We start from the raw sequence: 18,873 nt of genomic DNA, 5'->3' as shown, positions 1-18,873 counted from the left end.
CACTGTTCTGATTGGCTGTGTTTTTATATTTTGGCTTTCAGCAAAGACAGGAAAATTGCTTGCCGCTGGAATCTTGCCGCATCACGTATGCTTTAGGACAGTGTTTTTAAAAACAGTTGCACTAAAACAATATAACTGTTAAAATCCTTGCTCTAATACAATCATCTGAGAATCTGTGGTCATTTCAGTATAAAACAGTGCTATAAAAACAAGAGCCTGACCTTCACACAAATGAGAAAAAGCTTTTATAGCCTCCCAAAAGCCTCATTTATCTTGTTTTCTCTCGCCATTGCTTCTAGTTCTGAATAAATGTTATTACAGTGTGTGTGTGTGTGTGTTGGATACTTACCATCCCCAACTTCATACTCTCTGTCAGTCCAGTCTTGGCCTGCTATCCTCCATTCAGCCTTGTACTTGAGGATAGGCACTCCTCCACTGGAGGCAGGCTCATCAAACTCCACCATTGCTGTGCTGGAATAAGGCAGCACACGCTCGATAGAGGGGGCCGAAGGCACATCTAGAGAACACACACACGTTCTTATAGGCACACACTTGGAGGATAACTGCAGTACTGCTCCGCACACACATGCAGGGCACCACAAAAATGTGAGTGAGGCAACAGACAAACTGAAACAATGAAAAATTGTTATGGGCTTGGGGAATGGTTCACCAAGGGAACTGTTATTGCGGTGGCCAGTACAGTTTTTCCCTGAAGCACGAGTAAAATATCTTTCAGACAAACCAAGATATTGTTTAAAGTGGTCATATCATGAGGAATCAAATTTTCCTTGAACTTCCGAGATGAAAGAATTTGATGTACTATGAAAACAAACTGTAACTTTCAGAAAAAAAAAGCAATCTGTAGGAACAAAGCTGCAAAAATTGCTTGCTCTAACCTTCTCCAACCTTCGGATATCAGACAGATACATCATTAGGAAAATTACTGTTTTCAAACAAGTTTCAAACGCTCTTCCAAACAGTCTCTAGTTTTGTTTGGTGCCACTAGAGAAACCAAAATGCCACATTCTCCTTTAAATAAGGGAACGTTTGCCAAAACTTGAGCTGACCCTGAGTGTATCTTTCATTTGTACATCCTCCTGAGGGACCCCAAAATTAGAAACACAAATCTGATATTTATTTGAGACCAGCGTCCTGATCATTTAAGTCCTTATTTAAGATCTTAACGTTTAATTTCAGTGTGGATTGTTTCATAATCCTGTTAGAATGTAATGAAGGCTTTACAAAGAAGCTGTTTTTCGAAGGATGAGTCATCTATGGACTGTATTGAATGCAAACAGCAAACCCACAGCACACGTCTACTCATTTCCAATGCAATATGTGTGTTTTTATAGAAGTCTTAAAGGCACAGTAGCAAAAAAATAAACCTTCTGTTTAATGCTACAAGTCAGAACTGTGATAAAGATATTGCTTTTTATTACTAAAAGGTTTTAAACAACATAATTTATCCTCGGGGGGGAAATACTTCTATATATATATACTTCTATATAATATATACTTCTATATAATATATATATATATATATATATATATATATATATATATATATATATATATATATATATATATATATATATATATATATATATATATAATTACCCGCCTTCCCTCACAGAACACATTTTTCTCAGTAAAACTCACTTTTAAAGAAATGAGACTTTATCACATAATAAAAAGTGTGGTGGCTCTAAAGCCTGTGAGGTAGAAAAGAGGCGTGCACTCCTGCACCGCCTCATCGCATTGAGACTAAATAATCACCTCACTGCCTTCCACACCATTTCACATCTGCCCCACTTTACAGAGCACCAAAAATATCAGAGGCAGCGTCGCATTTAACCGTCAAATCTGCAGCCTGAAAATTATACCCTGCTGTTTTTATTACCCAAGAGTCTCAGCCTAAAAAATACGAGCGCAGGCTCTGATCTGGAGCTAAAACATCTCTGTCTGGGGGAGATTTACCTTTCGCATACCTGGTGGATTATGAATTGGTACCAAGGGGGATTTTAGAAGAGGTTTTTCTGTGTTAAAACACCATTTGTGTGAAAGGATGTGTGAATAGCTAATTAGAACCTTTGAATGACAATTTGCGCTTGATTCATGTTCACCATAAATGTAAAGTAGTTGCTATTTTGGTACATCCTTCTGTAAGCATTCACAAACCTGCTTGAACCAAAATGAATTCCTTTGACTCTGTGCCAATGACATTGGTAGCCGTACAGTTGTAACTGCCAAAGTCGTTCTGGGACTCCGGAGTGACCTGTGAGAGAAAAAAAAAGCCACGTCAAGGCGCCGTCTCTCTTTGGACCGAGCTACCATGACACAGACATTAGCTGGATAAGGGCAGCTCATTGCCATGGCAATGACAGTGACCTCCTATTCTGCACCGCTGGCAGTCACCTCACTCGATAATTATTGAATGACAGAGAGAGTGAGAAAGAATGGAAGCGTACTGTCTTCATTAGCTCCAACTGCTTAGTAAAATGTGCCACGGGAACAGGGACAGTGACAAAGAACATTTCAAGCTTCACAGAACAGTAAAAAACAACCTCTCATGCGGTGCTGAACCACATATTTGAACCCCCCTCACTGAGAACCACAAAACGAAGCCCCGCCTACAAGTGGTGACATCATGTGCAAGAATATTGCTGAAAATGTGTAAATATTTGATTGTGACAAAGGAAAGCATTTCTAGAATGTGGTTCGGATCTAAAAAGCATTCCTACAATGTTCTAAAAACACACTGTTAGGAAAATGTTGTTATTACTAAATATTGTTATTACTTTAGTTATTACTAAAGAGTGTTCTTTAAACTCTCTGAATGCTTCATCGGTATGCTAGAGTTACTCTCTATACATATTATTATATGTGCCAAAAGAGCAACAGGTAATGTATGAAATTGGCTTTATGTAAATGTATCAAAAAAACTTTTATATAATGTATAAATCTCAATTTCAAAAAAATTATCCTTATGGTTACTTTTGTGGTCCATGGTCACAAATATCCAGAAGACTTTCTGCCTCTTGTCTTATTGTGAAAGAAAATTGCCATCAAACGGCTCCTAGGGCATCTTTGCCTTAGCTCTGCTACATCATGTAAATCTGTTCATATTGTATTTGATTAGCTGTGCTCAATAATCATCAATAATCAATTTCTCACAATTCTAATTTCATGCAGGCTTTGTGTGGAATTAAAAAGTCAAGTTGCTCAGATGCTAATGTCCTATTATATAGAAAGCTCATAATGCTGATCTCAAATGGTTTCTACGGTTTGGTTTCAAATGAACCAAAATCTCACAAAACGTAATATTTGTTTTTGTACTTCGACGCAAGAAATTAAACATCATAATCTGTGCTTTTGCAAGCCTCCAAAAACAATATGCTCCACGCGGGTCATTCACAATGCATCATTTTCCAGAAAGCAACTTAATTATGGTAATAAATGTTATCGGCCAGTAATACAAAAACAAAATCAAAAAGTCAAGCGAGTGGAGAACTAAAATGACATGAATTGTTCTGCTACACAATAAAAACAAGTCATTATATTCTCAGTACTTGTGGGCTGATAAGGGTGGGTATGTGTGTATCAGAACTGAAGAACATAGGTTACTGGAAAGAAAAAAACAATAATTACTGTGTTTTCTCAATAGCTCAGCTATGATTTAATATCAAATGCTACAGCATGCTGGAGTATACTGAAAATGAGCTCAGAAGGCAATTATTAGTGTCAAACACGACTTTAGTGTTGAAACTTTAATGAGGGGGCATCTAAAGGAGGATGGGTTTGAGCAGTGATGCCGTACCTCTAGAAAGCTGGCAGCAGGAGTGTTGTAGATCTTGACGTTGGTGGTATTAGCACTAGGCAACAGCTGGCCGTCACGGAACCACGAAACGGAGGCGCCTGGGTGAGCGAGGGCCTCGCAGGTGATGTTAGCCGGATTACCCTCCCAGGTGAACACCGCCGCAGGGCCTTGGATCTTTGGAGCATCTGTAATTATACACAGTGTCAGTGCAACCAACACATGGACTGTTCCAGAGAAAGACCTTGGGGCAAAGAATATGACGGCTTCCAGCTGGCATACATTAACCATCATCCCCTCAACCACCTTTCAGAATTGCAATTTCTGATATCTGCTCTTTTGTCTGCTGTGATTGTTGCTCCCACTGATGTTCACTTCGGCTAACTAGGCTGTCCACTCCAGGATTGATACATGCAGTCGAGTCATCACATTTCCCATGAAGCTGTTCTGATAAGACACATATCCACTCAAATCTTATCGCTATCTCAGGACCACAGACTGCAACACTGCTGCCGAGATAATGTCTTCTGGACGAAACGGCCAATGAAATCTTATCCACAGAGCAGTGGCTGAAATGAACGTTGGCAAATTTAGGGGTTGAAACGATTTATGATTTAATGTGCAATTTTAGGAGAACATGCTCTTACCATGTTGAGTTACGTAAACAGCGAAGGTTTGCATAAAGATACTGATTTCAAATAGCTAGAATAAACTCTTTCTAACTGGCTGCCAGCCTGAGACTTCATTTTTACTATGAGGCTGGACTCAATTTCAATAAAACAACACATAAACAGCCAAGCGAAAGAAAAGATGCATTTAAATGTAAACTTGAAGTAAAAGGTAGGAAATAAAAGCAATGTACAGTCATGCAAAACAGAATGGGAGACTCTAACCCAAACTGTAAGTGTCTGAGCATGGGAGTGAACAATTTCATCTAGGATCATTTGAAGCAGACAAAGCACCTTTTCTTATCGCTAATTACTGCGAAATGCTCCGTGCACTCAACCAAGAAGCTGATTACTCACAAGCCGGGCTGTGGCAAACTGCTTTTCCACACAATTTCTATCAATTGCACATTGTGATGCTATCTCAGGGACGGGGGAAGATTTTTAGGGCAAGAAAAAAAATTAATCTAATTAGACTTTCATTGCACTTCAAGCTCCACTCCCTCCCACTTTTCTGAATTAGATTGTGGGAATGCTTTAAAATGCACAAGCAGATGAAAATAACTTTAAAGCTAGCTTTACTGTAATTCTCTACCTGGCAAATGGCACAAAAGTGCACTCAGCCAACTGCAGTAAACATAATCTGATCAAATAAGCGTTTGCTCTCAAAATTGAGTTGTAAAAATGTGAAGATGGCAGTATTTCATTTCATATGAAGAGCTCTGAATGTAAGAAATAAGCCCAAAAGCTATAAAACACATTTGAGTATATGGCACTGTGATTTGAACTGAGCTTTTGGTGGAAAGCAAGTTTAATTTGTTTGAAACAGACAGATAAAAAAAAGCCCTCAAACCACCAACTCCTTCAAAAATAATTTCTGTTGTTAAATCAAATCTTTTGCTATATACTCTATATATGCTATATATAGAAAAAATACTGATTGTTTCATAAAAAAACATGAATGACATCTGTCAGTTCTTTACTCTGCTGGGTTTAATTGGTGGATTTACTGTTCACTTGGAAAATAAGCTGATTGAGTTTCTGACAAACAATAAAGTCTCAATGATTAAGTTAGTTAAGACCCTGGTGGTCTTATTTTTGGGTCCAGCATCCATTTCCTGCTGTTTTAGTAGCCAACAAATGCTAGTAGCTGACAGATCAAAAGGAACATTGAAAAAATCACAGTCTGTCCACTTCATTGAGCTTTGACACCCTTGCCTTGAACAAAATAAGACAAATAACCTACAAAGGACAATGAGAGAAGTTAGTGGTTTAGCTTACAGCGCACTTCCAGGTACATGCTCTGGATGTCCTGACCAATGGAGTTGCGTGCAGTGCAGAGGTACTGGCCGGCATCGGTGAACTGCACGTATTTCAGAGTCAGAGAGGACACACGGGCATCACTGCGAACGATCACGTTACCATCCAGACTCTAGAAAAAGAGAAAGAGAGAGTGAGAGTAAGAAACAAATATATATGTAAGTATGTAAAATGCAAGTATGTGTGTGTTTTTATGCTCATCAAAGTTGCATTTATTTGATAAAAAATACAGAAAAAACTGTAATCGTATGAAATATTATTTAAAAAATTGTTTTACTATTTTAATATACATTAAAGCATAATTTATTCATCTTAGAAATTTCAGCATTATTACTCCAGTCTGTTACATTATACTTCAGAAATTATTCTAATATGTTGATTAATTATCAATATTGGAAATACTGGAAAGTTTATTGAAAACTTTTTTGCTGCTTATTATTTTTTGGAACTTGTAATTTCCACCCTCCCAGGATTCTTTGATCAATAAAAAGTAAAAAAAAAAAAAAAAAAAAAAAAAATCTATATATAAAAAGCAATATTTTGTAATAATATCAAATGTCTTTTTTTTTTTTAAAGAAATTAATATATATTTTTAGCAGTGATTTGTTAAATGAGTAAAAAGTGCTAAAAGAAAATATTTACATACTGAATGATTGCTGTTCTTTTTAACTTTTAATTAATAAAATAATCCTGAAATAAAGTATCACAGTTTTCCAAAATAAATATTAAGCAGCAAAAATTGACATTGATAATAAATCAGCATATTCAAATAATTTTTGAAAGACCATATTATACTGAAGACTGGAGTAATTGACAATGAAAATTCAAATTTGCACCACATAAATAAATTCTTATTATTATATATATAAATAAATAAATAAATAAATAAATAAATAAATATATATATATATATATATATATATATATATATATATATATATATATATATATATATATATATATATATATATATATATATAAAAATTGTAATAACATTACTGGGGTTTTTGATGATGTTGCCTTGATGGGCAGAAGAAACATCTTTAAAAACATTAAAATCTTACTGATCCCAACATTTTGAACGACAGTGTATATTAGTCAAAGTTAAACCTAAATGCTAGTGCTAGGGGAAAAAGGTGTTCCTCATGAAAGTTTACACAAAAACTAACATATTATCAGTATTGACCCTCTTGTCATTGCAAACCTGAATGACCTTCTTATAGAGTATAAAAAAAACAAAAGAATACATTCTGACGACTTTTATATGTAACAGAACTAAATGTAAGATTCTCAAAGAAAATCTTGACATCCGGATCCATAGGTCCATTTGTGAATCTGAATCAACTGACTCGACAAAGAGATCTGAATCAAAAGAATGATTCAATCAAAACAAATCAAGGTTTTCTAGTGAAAAATAACTTTAGGTCAGTCATACAGGTTTGGAAAGACATGAGAGAGATTAGATGATGACATTTTTATAATTTTTATCATTGAAAAACAATGCAGTTTTTTGTTTTGTTTATGTCATTCCTGCACACAACTACAGATGCCAGTCGAAGGGACTGCATGTCTTTGTGTTTCAGGCTCTGTCTGGGGCTCAGGGGGGTATTTTAGGAGACAGTGAGGCAGGGATCAATAATGAAGTGGACCACACAGCAGGGGCCACTTTAAAGCCTTTTCTCCTCAAAGCCTGTTTAAACAGCACAGCTGGGACAATCTGCTAACAGTTTTACTCCGTGGCTCCATCCCGCTCTTTAGCTTGTACTGCGTTTACTCTGCTGCCCATCACTGGTAACTATGGTGATCTGAGATCCTATGGTTAGAGGGGCTTTGAATTCAGCAATCAATGCTAGTTCCAGCTGTTACAATGAAAAGCTGGCACGTTTCTCATCCCTGCTCTGTGCTGTTTGCATTTCAAAGCATTTCTTGCTAGTTTTCTTGGTTGTTTCACTAGTTTTCAAAAGCAAATAAAAGGCCCTCCAGATCAGCTTCCAAAAGGAGCAAATTCACATCATTAACCCGTGATTACGCATGCGTATCTGACATGTGTTATCTTTTGGAAAGTTCAAATACTGTGCTGAGACGCGCTAAAACTATTTTCTACAGCATTTTGCTAATATTTCCTGACATCTTAAACATGCAGCTTTTATTAGCTCATGCTAATTGAGAAGCCACATGGAATATTTGTACTTTTCGAATATCACATGACCATTTAGAATTAAGTGAAGGCAAAAGAAAAGTTTAAAAAGGAAATTATTAAAGAACCTACTGATGCTGTAAGATGACACAAATAAAGTTCTTGTTTTGTCATTAATAAAAACCACGAAAGCTTGTTTTTCCAAGAGCCATTTTCTTTTAAATCCTGAACTTTAAAACGTTTTTTTATTTTTATTTTTAAAGGTTTTGTCTTTTATTTTGAACCACAAGGTTAAAATGGAGATCTCTCAAGAGGTACTCATTTAATCAAGAAATGTGTCCGTCACCATATCTTATTGCGAATTAATAGATTTTAACATTGTTTTTTTTTTCACCTTGAGGCAAAATAGTTTTTATATTTAAATATATTCTTTATTTATTATTTCATATATAGTACACCCATACAATATTAATTTGGTTACACTTAATTGGCTACACATTTACAATCAAGCACCTTGAGAATGAAACTCTCATATGTTACCCATACATTAGTGACTGACACATGCGGGTTTGACTTCGTTATCTTCAAAAGAAGAAATCAAACGGAAATCCACAGATTAATGACACCCATGTCATTTACAAGAAAATTAATTGACTGAGCGAATCTGACTTGCATAATGTGACCCATGTTAATCAGAGAGTGCAGCCTCTTCCATGACACGTTTAAATAGATTTATTAGTCATGCCAGCTGACACCGTATTACTCAGTGAACAAATACAACTCCTGCGCTGAGGCTACCGGCCACGATATTCACAAGGATACCCATTCCCATTCAACACGGACGGTCATTTAGAGAGAAAAAGTGTAGCTGTCCCAGCCTGATATTAACAATAAGCACTGCTGACATTCACAAGCAGTATTCAGTGCAGCAGAATGAATAAAATAAGCCCAGGAGAGCTGGGTGTGCTCTACATTTTTCGTGCTTAGCCAAGCGTACTTTGTTTTACCTGCACGACAATGATGCTAATGCATGTACATGCATCCTGAATGAAATATGGGCTGCTGTTTTGAGCATCGAATAACTCGCCGCAGACTGCTCAGTGTATGATTCACATTTCTCTTTTAGTGAAGGCACTGCAAAACGTGAACATTAGCGTGCACCTTTCATCAGTGCCGCAGACGGTCCCCCGACAGCGAGCGAAGACAGCCTGGGAAATAAGATGTTTCTGAAACCTGCAGTGGCACTTCATTTATAAAGTGCCTGTTCAATGGTCAGTGAGAAATTTGACTGCGGAGCGGAATGGAGTGTACGCGGCGCTGAAATCCAATCAATTCACAAACTTGATTTAAGGTGTGGTGGCTTAGTCACGATCTGAGGGATTGAGTGCTTTAAGTAACAACCAGGGTCTCGACCATAAATTCCATCCTGCTTGTGCCTCACGTTCAGAGGGCTGTTAGTATGCAGGGCTGTCGAGCGAGTCCCCTCCCGTTGCAGAGTAATTGACAGTAAGCCGCATATGCAGAGTGTCTCCTTTTTTATGTGCGTACGTAGGGTCGGTCGCATATAAACCTTCACAATTTCTTTGAACGTTAACCTTGAAAGCTTCCGGCAAATCACTCTGCGCCTCTACCTCCTCGTCTGTTGTCAAATTTAGTAGAAAACAGTAGGGAGGAAGAGACAGAGAACATCTCGGCTTAGGTTTCAGCACTGAAATGCAATCACTGGCCTGCGCGCATCTTATCTCCTAATAGAGAACGTAGGAAGCCCCATTCTGCCCATCCGTTTCTCCTGAAAGAGCAGGCGACCAACAGCGGAACAGAATCAGAGCTCACATTCAAGGTCTTATGTGTGAACGAAATGGATTTCTTCTTTTCCCTCGGGAGAAAATAGTAGGTGACGGATATCATATTGTATGACTGCACTGACAAAGAGACAATGTCAGAAAAAAAGCTGTTGCTGGGAAAAGCGAGTCAAACGGTGTCCTGCACTTCAAATTTCACGCTAACAAGAACTGGAAGAGCACTCTAGAACAGACAAGATGGATCACAGTGTGTCGAAATGCGGAAGGGAATAAATCGGAACTTTTGATAAAAATGGCCTATCCTGGAAAGACGTGTTGAGAAATAGTTGCCCTGAGGTGGACTGCAGCAGTTACATTCGAGACGATCCAAGATTGAATGCTAATTGAATTTGGTCAAGGTCACATACTGTACATGCATACCAATGTATATGTATGAATGTACAATGTATCATCGATTAAAAAACAGCATCTATAATTCACCACATTTATGAGATGTACAGATCTTTACAAATCTTTTTATGATAGTTTAGAAAAAATGGTGAATTTATTCATAAATTAAATAACCAAAAAGTTGTTTGTACTCTTTCTATGGCTGAACTGAATTATATAAGAGAAGCACTATTGATTCCACAGTGTGAAAATAATGTTTCACTCACTTTTTCACTCACTGATTTGTGTGCATATATGCAATTGTTTTAATCACAATAAAATCAGTTCCATAAAATAAAATCGATTCCATGAAAACCATATTTGTACATTTCAAAAGTTGATGTAGTGCATCTTAAAAGAGGTTTTGCATTGCATTTTTCTCCAATTTATTGAAATGAACTGTTATTCAGCAATGACATTAAAATGATCAAAACTTACAGTAAAGACGAATTTAATTTAAAAAAAGAAAAAGAAATGCTGTTCTTTTAAATGTTCCATTCATCAATTAAAACTTATTATCACAGCTATCCAAAAAATATTCACATATATTAAGAAAGACAAGTAAAATAATAAAGAATAAATGATATTTATTATGATAAAACATTAAAATAGAAAACAGTAATTTTTAATTGTAATGGCATTTATTTTTTTTATGTTTTTACTGTACTTTTGATCAAATAAATGCGGCATCAGGCATCAATGAGAATAAGCGACTTCTTAAAAAACAAACATACCTTACTGACCCAAAAATACCACATGGTAGATATATGTGAGTAGAGAAATTAATAAAATAATACTGATATCTTATTGGCAGCACACACTCATTTAAAAAAAAAAGAAAAAAAAAGTTACTTTTTAAAATATATGAAAAATAAATGACTGGCCTAATCTTGCATGATTATTAGATACAACCCATTAAAACTGATTTAATTCTGTATGTGCATGTCTGAAAAGCAGGCCTGTAATTAAATTGAGCTGTAGAGGTTTTTTTTAGGCTGAACTTTGTGCTTATGTTTGATTGTAGAGAGTATATTAAAGCTATTAAAGTTTCCAGCTGTGTGCATCGAGTGGTTTTCTCTTTTTCCTATTAAAATTCATAACTGATTAGTAGTAGCAACATAACAGACAGCGGCAGGTCCGTTTACATTTCAAGTATCTGATACACATCACACATCCATTTTTTTTTTGTTCTACCTGTATGCATTCACTAAAGACATAACCGATTGTGTTTACATTAACACCTAGGCATGCATGATGAGCATTTCAAATAAGAAAAGCATTTGACCGTTTGTGCGAGAAGCGTTACTGCGAGGCGCGAGTGCACTTCAAAGAGCACACGCACAGTACGTGAGAGCATTGAAAAGCAGCCGCCTGTCAGTCTCACAACACTCGAGTCAGTACTGTAATCATGAATTTTTAGTTTAAAGTATCAACACAGTACTGCAGACTCTTAATTATTCCAAAACTTATAATAAAGTAATTTCCATGCCTTTGACTCTGGAAAAAAAAAGCGCACGTGTAAAGAACCATGGTGCTTTTTATCTGTACTCCTGAGGATTAAAAACACGAAGTGATGTGTGGGCAATCCCATAACTGTGTCCTTTCATCTCAGCAGATCAGATAAACAGACCTTCCCACACAATCCATATGCATCTGAATCATTCTTAATCAGCAATGCAGTCACTGATGAATTCTCTCTCTGACAGATGAATAAAGCGAGAGTCTAACATTTCAGAGTCAAGCATGGAATCACTTGCTCATATTGGGCATCTACAGCTAAAGTCAACGTGAAATCACCATTAACCTATTTGTTTTCTTCTTTGTAATCTGTAATCACAATGTCCCTTTTTTTTCTCCATTGACATCCCTATAATGTTAACCGACAGGCAACATTTTCACGAACATTTGGCCTGCTTTTCCCAATCTAGTCAACTCCCGATGGATAAAAAACAGACCCATCCTACATTTTCATCATTAAATGTCCTATTTAACACAAATGTGCAACATTATAGAAGTAAAATGGGTTTCACATTGACTTTAAAGTAACTGCAATCATCTCTGACATGTGGCGTTTGAGTTTATTCAGTAAGGGTTAGTATATTTATGTTAACAGAGGCTTGTGTTGTCTGAATCTGGAGTTGGTTATATGTGTTAGTGTCTCCTTTGGTGCTGCTACATTCCCCTGTCTGAGTCTATGGGAGAACACTGAGTGTTGGCTCATGCTCTAAAGAAGTACCTTAGTCTTTATATTCTTCCTCAATCCCTTGAGAAAGTTTGTCTGAGGGTAATTCGTAAAGGAAAAGAGGTCTGCTGAGAAAGGTGAAAAAAAACAGCAACAACTTCACAGCTTAAAAAGACTAAATAGGATCTTCCCCATTTCTGTTGACAGAAGCTATTCAGAAAAATAATGAGGAATATGCTGCAAAGAAATGAAATAACACAACAATCATTGCAGACCAGGGGTGCCATTTGATCAGATGTGATGTGTCTGGGCGTGTGTGTGTGTCTACAGGATTTTAAGGGAAGAAGAGAGCCAACACTTGATGTTCTGCCGTGATAAAGAGCTTCTCTAGGATTAGTGAACATCCTGGCTACGTGTGTAGCAGCCCTACCTTGTGTTTCTCAGGTCGAGTCCATGAAGCCTGGGAGGGCAAACACAAAGCAAAACATGGCAGAAATAAAAATAAATAAATAAAAAAACCAGCAGGCGGTCAGTTAGATCATACACGCACGTTACGTTATTTAGAGAAGACAGCTTGTAAAGCTCCAAGGTGACAACTTGTTTTTATTAAGACAAATCAAAGACAAATATTTGTATTAATTGTACCAGACTCACAGGCAACAGATTTCTGAATGATTACTTATTTTATGTTTTTTTTATGTATTTTATCATTTTATTTGTAGTTAGTAAAATATATTTATTTGTGTGTGTGTGTGTGTGTGTGTGTGTGTGTATATATATATATATATATATATATATATATATATATATATATATATATGTGTGTGTGTGTGTGTGTGTGTGTGTGTGTGTGTGTGTGTTTATCAATGTATATATGTCATTATAAAATTAACACTATATATGACCTTGAACTGACCTTGCTATGACCAGAGCGTGATACTAGTTGAGAGGCACATAATCACACAAAGTGTGACAAATCATTTTTTAACATGAACAACAATCAAACTGCATGGAAAAGGACATATTTAGCTGCAGGCTGGGAAATCAAATGACTACAACATGAGTGGATGCTCAGACATCCAGGTGCAATGCTCCAGGTGACACATGCATATGACTTTGCAAATGAAGTGAAAAGTAAATCCCCCACCCCACCCCACATGCTGACAAGCCATCAAAATGCCACACTACATCAATAATTAAGAACACAATATGTATACATATGAAATGATGCACACTTTTAAACTGTGTTGAAGAGTGCATCAGTCTGCTGAGATCTACTACCTGTGATGCTAACTGTGATCACCACATTCATTTCGCCTATGTCCCATAAGTCACAGGCAGCAGCTTTGAGCCATAACGAGAGCCATTCTTCCATTTGACAACACAGATCCCTTTATTCTTTGAATGGGACAGTGATGAGTAGTTTTCAGTGAAGGTTTTTATACCTTCCACTCATTTGTTAATCTAAAATCAATCAATGAGATTGACATCTGGAATTGCATCGCCGAGAATTTGCATGACTCACAATAGAGGCTGTTGAAGACGTGACTCGAACCGCTGATAAATCAAACAGACATGAATAGCAGCCAACCTACCTATTTGACTTATGACACAACGACAGCGATTCAATGAAAGCTTGCTCTTCATGAAAGCAGCATTCTGTTATTTTGACTGCTAATCACACAATTTGGTTAAAAGCGAATCTGCCGCAGAGAAGTGGGATTTCAGGATGCATTATCAAATCTGACACTGATCAAGCAGAATAATGACATTTGTGATTAAAGAAACTACTTGTAGTCTGCTGAGTTCCAGCTAAATATTTAAAGCCATTTGGCTCTCATGAACAAAGGACATGATTTTTAAAACGGCTCAAGCGTTTGTCTAAGCAAATCAATTGAGCTGTTTGTCGGATAACAGCTAAAATCAGTCTGATGGAGCCAAAGTTTTGACTAACTACATCTGTCTGGTCTACTTTGCAGTTTATTCTAACAAAGAACTGTCCAATTAGAGAGGAGATTGTTTGGCTATATATAAATTGATAAATCACACTTTGTTTACTTTTTGTGTGCCAATTAGGAGCAGGTATATTTAAAATATTTGATAGCACAATAATTATGGGTTATTTTTTTCCTTACAAGCATTGTATAAACAATGCATCTTTACTATGCATCTCAAACCAAACCTGGTTAACTGTGATTATTGATTACAGTATATCTCAAAAGCCCATTAGTTTTCCCTTTTCTGTTCGATTTGCATTAGACTGTGGGCAGAATCTACAGAAAAAGACCATCTAGCACAGTATTAGATTAAAACCTTAGCCGTCCTGCAAAGACTCCATCTGAATTTACAGGCCACCCTTGTATTAAAGTGGCTTGACATCCTTTCTTCCACTATTGATTTAATTACTCGCCCACTGACAGCTTGTCAAAAGGTTACAGGGGGTTAAAACCTTGTGTTTGGCACCTGCTTCAGCTATCTTGGCAGCTCAACCCTCTTCTCTTAAAAACAATCCTGGTCACGGACTCTCTTGTTGACCTTTAAAACGAAACCTCTGACTTATTACACTCTGCATGCATATAAACAGCTTCGGGATGACACTGATCTGTAAAGAGCAGCAAGATTATTTGTCCATTGTTAAATCCAAGAATATAAAATTAAGGGTCAAATATGAAAAAAAAAAAATCAAATCTTAAAATTTTAACATGGTTATCCTGGCAGGGTGTGTTATTATGATTCTGAGTGCACAGACACAGTCTGCCTAAAAATGAGAAGCGTCATAGAAAGAACTGTATTGACCTCAGATCAGCAGGGGTGCCATTAAGAGACTATCATTAGAGAAATCTGGACTCCACTATAAGTTAGCAGCCCTGAAATGCTTTTTTTGATTGTGTGATTCATACAGTAGTGGTGTCAAGGACAGCTCACTAGGTCCCAGTGAGAGCGGCTTAAATGATAAATGAAGGGGCAGTGACTCCACAGAAACGTTCTCATCTTCACTTAATGTTAAGTCCCTTGACTCAGTACTTGGGAATGTGATTTTCAGTGTGTAACACTCACAATGAGTAGCTATTGTTTTTAAAGGGATAGTTCACTCAAAATTTTAAGATTCTATCATTTTTACTCTACACTCAATATCATTCTCAACCCATATGCTGTTGCTAATAATTTTGAAGAACATTATATATATACAATATATATATAATATACAATGTCGTAATAATATTTTGACTTGAATGACAGTTTATGTAGATGTTACCACCCAAAGCAAATTTTATGTATTTATTTATTTGTTGGTTTTTTGCCATCTTTGATTTGAAAGTGAATCTTGATGTGAAGTAAATATGTAGGTAAGTAATGGCTTGCTACTTACATCCATAGCAATTGTAAGGCCTAAAAAGTTGGGATATAGTGAATCATATGGATTGTATGGATCTATTTTAACATATTTTGGTCCATTTTGGACTAGGTAGATGTAATTGTAAACTCTTATTGTATAAAATTCAACAATTTTCTCATTTTGTGTCCCACTAAAAAACAAAAACAAAGAGGTTTGAAGCAACTGGCCCAAATGATTACAGAACTTTCATTTCCTTTAATGGCCTTTACTTCTGCATGAACAATCAAAATCATGCCTCCTATGTCAGAACATGCTGTCTTTGTAAACTCTCCTGCCATAACCATTCATCCAACAGGCAAAACGGAAAACAGACAGAGAATCTTACATCATTAATCGCATTTTAGAATCTGGCATTATGCCAGAATGTTTAAAGCATGGTTAGGGTTTACGCACTTGACTCATCAGTTTTAACAAACTTTAGGCCCATTTCTAACCTGCCTTTTTTCTCCAAGATTCTGGGAAAAAAGTTTTTTAGCTGATAATTCAATGTTTTAAATATTTCAGTCAGGTTTTCATAAATGCCATTCTACCAGGACTGCACTTTTGAAGGTTCTTAATGATATGTTATTATCATCTGATTCGGGTGATTTTACTGTACTTGTGCTATTAGATTTGATGGCCTCTTTCTATACAGTCGATCACGCTGTTCTTATAGATTGTTTAGAACATTGCGTTGATTTAAGAGGTATTGCACTTTTGCAAATAGGAGTTTTCCAGTCAAGATGGGTGAACATTACTCAAGTATTGTTTTGTTTTTTTTTGCCCTGTGGGGTTCCCCAGGGTTCTATTTTGCTCCTTTGCTCTTTTCTCTCTCCACCTTGGCTTGATTTTTAGAAAACATGGTTTGTCTTTTCACTGTTATGTGGATGACACTCAGGTTTATTTGCCTGTCAAACGCAATTCTGTGGATCTTGAGTCTCTTATGGCATGTTTGGCAGATGTGAAAACTTGGCTTTCATTAAATATTTTAGTCTTCAATGAAAAGAAAACTGGAAGTTTTTAGTCTGTATGAATTTTCAAATTTCCTGAAACTGAATTTGGGCGGGATGTCTCTGTGTTTGAAATCATGGGTAAAAAAACATGGATTCATTTTTGATGATGGCTTAAAATTTGATCATCAAATTAATTCAGCTGTCAAAGCTTTCTTTTTTCAGCTGCGTTCGCCATCTACAGCCAAGCCTTTTCTGTCTTTTAAAGATTTTGAAAAAGGAATTCATACTGAGTGTAACTCACTTTATTTTGGGATTAGTCAGACAGCTTTATCCCATTTAAAGCTAGTTCAAAATACTGCAGCTCAATTCTTGAGTGGGGTTAAAAAGAGGGAACATATTACTCCATATTACTCGCATATTGCTCACTACATTGGTTGCCTGTTTGTTTTAGAGTGGATTTAAAAATGTTGCTCCTTGTTTATAAATCTTTAAATGGTTTGGCCCCTACTTATCCCTTTGAGTTATTGACTGAGTATTAATACACTAGATCCCTTCATTCTTCCAACCAGGATCTATTGTTTATCCCTAAGTCGAAGCGTAAGTGCATGGGAGTGCTTTCTGTATTGCTACCCCGGGCTTTGGAACGCCTTTCCACTATCCATTGGACATGCTTCTTCTCTTAATATTTTTAAGTCCAAGCTAAAGACATTTCTATTTTCTAAAGTGTATTGCTGATGGGATATTTGTATGATTTTATAACTTTTCTGTTTGTTTATTGTGTGTTTTTCTGTTTTTGATGACTTACTGGAAAGCACATTGGTCGACGGAAGTTGTAATTAATTGTGCTATATAAATAAATTGTCATTGTCATAATGCCTTTGCTTGGAGAGTTCAAGAGAGATCAGTTTGTTCCAGTCCGGTTCAGAAACTGCTCACTCGGTAGTCACAGATCTCTCCTTTCTCTGAGGTTTTTGTGCATTTCTGATTTATTCAGACGTTGGAAATTTGTGGTTGGGAATACAGAATACGTATGAGGGACAGAATTTAAGGAGACTTTAGAAAAGCTCTTGACTCATCATATCCGTTTTAATATGCCAGCTCACCCACTAAAATCCCTGGTTTGATTACAGACTGTTGAAGCCTCATGTTATTTGCCTATCCACATTCCTTTTTAGATATAGAAAAAACATAATGAAAATGATTTTACACCGCTGGAGTTCCTGCTATAATAGCTGTTCTGGCCACGCTTTACATGACCTAGAAATAACCACAGACCATTGTTACTATTAAATACCATGCACTTCATTTAATGGCAGCGGTGATGAGGCCCCATTGACTTAAGGTATGCCTCATTAAACACTGCCAGCTCTTTTCACTTAAGGCAGTCCTCGGGCAACCATCGCAAGATATATATATAGTTACACATATACTTATAGTCTGAATTCTTAATTCGGATTGGCTGGAATCCTTGAAAGTACAGGTAATTCCATTAGGTGAAGACACAGAAACATAAAGAAGCACAAAAATCTGTTGTCATTGCTGTACTGTAACTTAACCAATAAAATAGCATTGCTACTAAAAAGCTGCATTATATTTTTTTAGCAAATGTATTTGCCTTTTTTAGTTTTAAAATTTTCTTCAGTCACTCATGGTTCATTCTGGAACCTGTATATAACCTGTAATATTTTACATGATTTTTTCTGATGTAAGCTGCTTCGCTATTACCTAATCAACACTGATTTTGTTGTTGACACTTTTAATCATTGTGAAACATGAAAATGAACATGAGGAAAATGAAGAAGGTGAACATAAAAGCATCAGTACATCCCGTAGAGGTGATGAGATGATGTGAGAGATAAGTGCAGATCAACAATATTAGTGTTAATGAACTCCTACAACGCTGCAGGAAAAATCTGATTGTTCTAGCACTCCATGTGTTTTTCAACCCAGTAGCTCTCTACAGGAGATATTAGTTAGTCCAAGCTGGACATTAGCGGGTCAAGTTACCCTACCAAAACATCAGCTACCAGATAATAGTTTGACAGTTTCTGCAGGTTTTCCATTCACAAGATGGACTGGAGTCATATTTATTACTTGTGGATTATTGTGATGTTTTTATCAGCAGTTTGGACTCCCATTTTGACTTACTTATAATAAATAATATTCACATTAGAAGCTTTTAAGAGAAAAGTCGT

At 36.4% G+C, this 18,873-nt stretch overlaps 1 protein-coding gene across 9 annotated transcripts in view; it reads right to left on the bottom strand.

The window, feature by feature from the left end:
* Positions 1–18,873, bottom strand: part of LOC127985738 (neural cell adhesion molecule 1) — a 227,320-nt gene that overhangs the window by 43,718 nt on the left and 164,729 nt on the right. For 5 of the 9 annotated variants that reach the window (XM_052587845.1, XM_052587847.1, XM_052587848.1 and 2 more), the window contains exons 9-13: positions 12,780–12,809; positions 5,761–5,911; positions 3,818–4,002; positions 2,179–2,275; positions 350–517 (exon numbers count right to left, since the gene is read on the bottom strand). In XM_052587845.1, coding sequence (XP_052443805.1) covers positions 350–517; positions 2,179–2,275; positions 3,818–4,002; positions 5,761–5,911; positions 12,780–12,809 — 631 coding nt within the window. The remainder of the gene's footprint in view (positions 1–349; positions 518–2,178; positions 2,276–3,817; positions 4,003–5,760; positions 5,912–12,779; positions 12,810–18,873) is intronic. The other 4 variants (XM_052587846.1, XM_052587851.1, XM_052587853.1 and 1 more) reach the window with 1 other exon arrangement.

This window comes from Carassius gibelio, chromosome B21, assembly GCF_023724105.1.
Source record: "Carassius gibelio isolate Cgi1373 ecotype wild population from Czech Republic chromosome B21, carGib1.2-hapl.c, whole genome shotgun sequence".
NCBI lineage: Eukaryota > Metazoa > Chordata > Actinopteri > Cypriniformes > Cyprinidae > Carassius > Carassius gibelio.
This window is presented reverse-complemented; position numbering and strand designations above follow the sequence as displayed.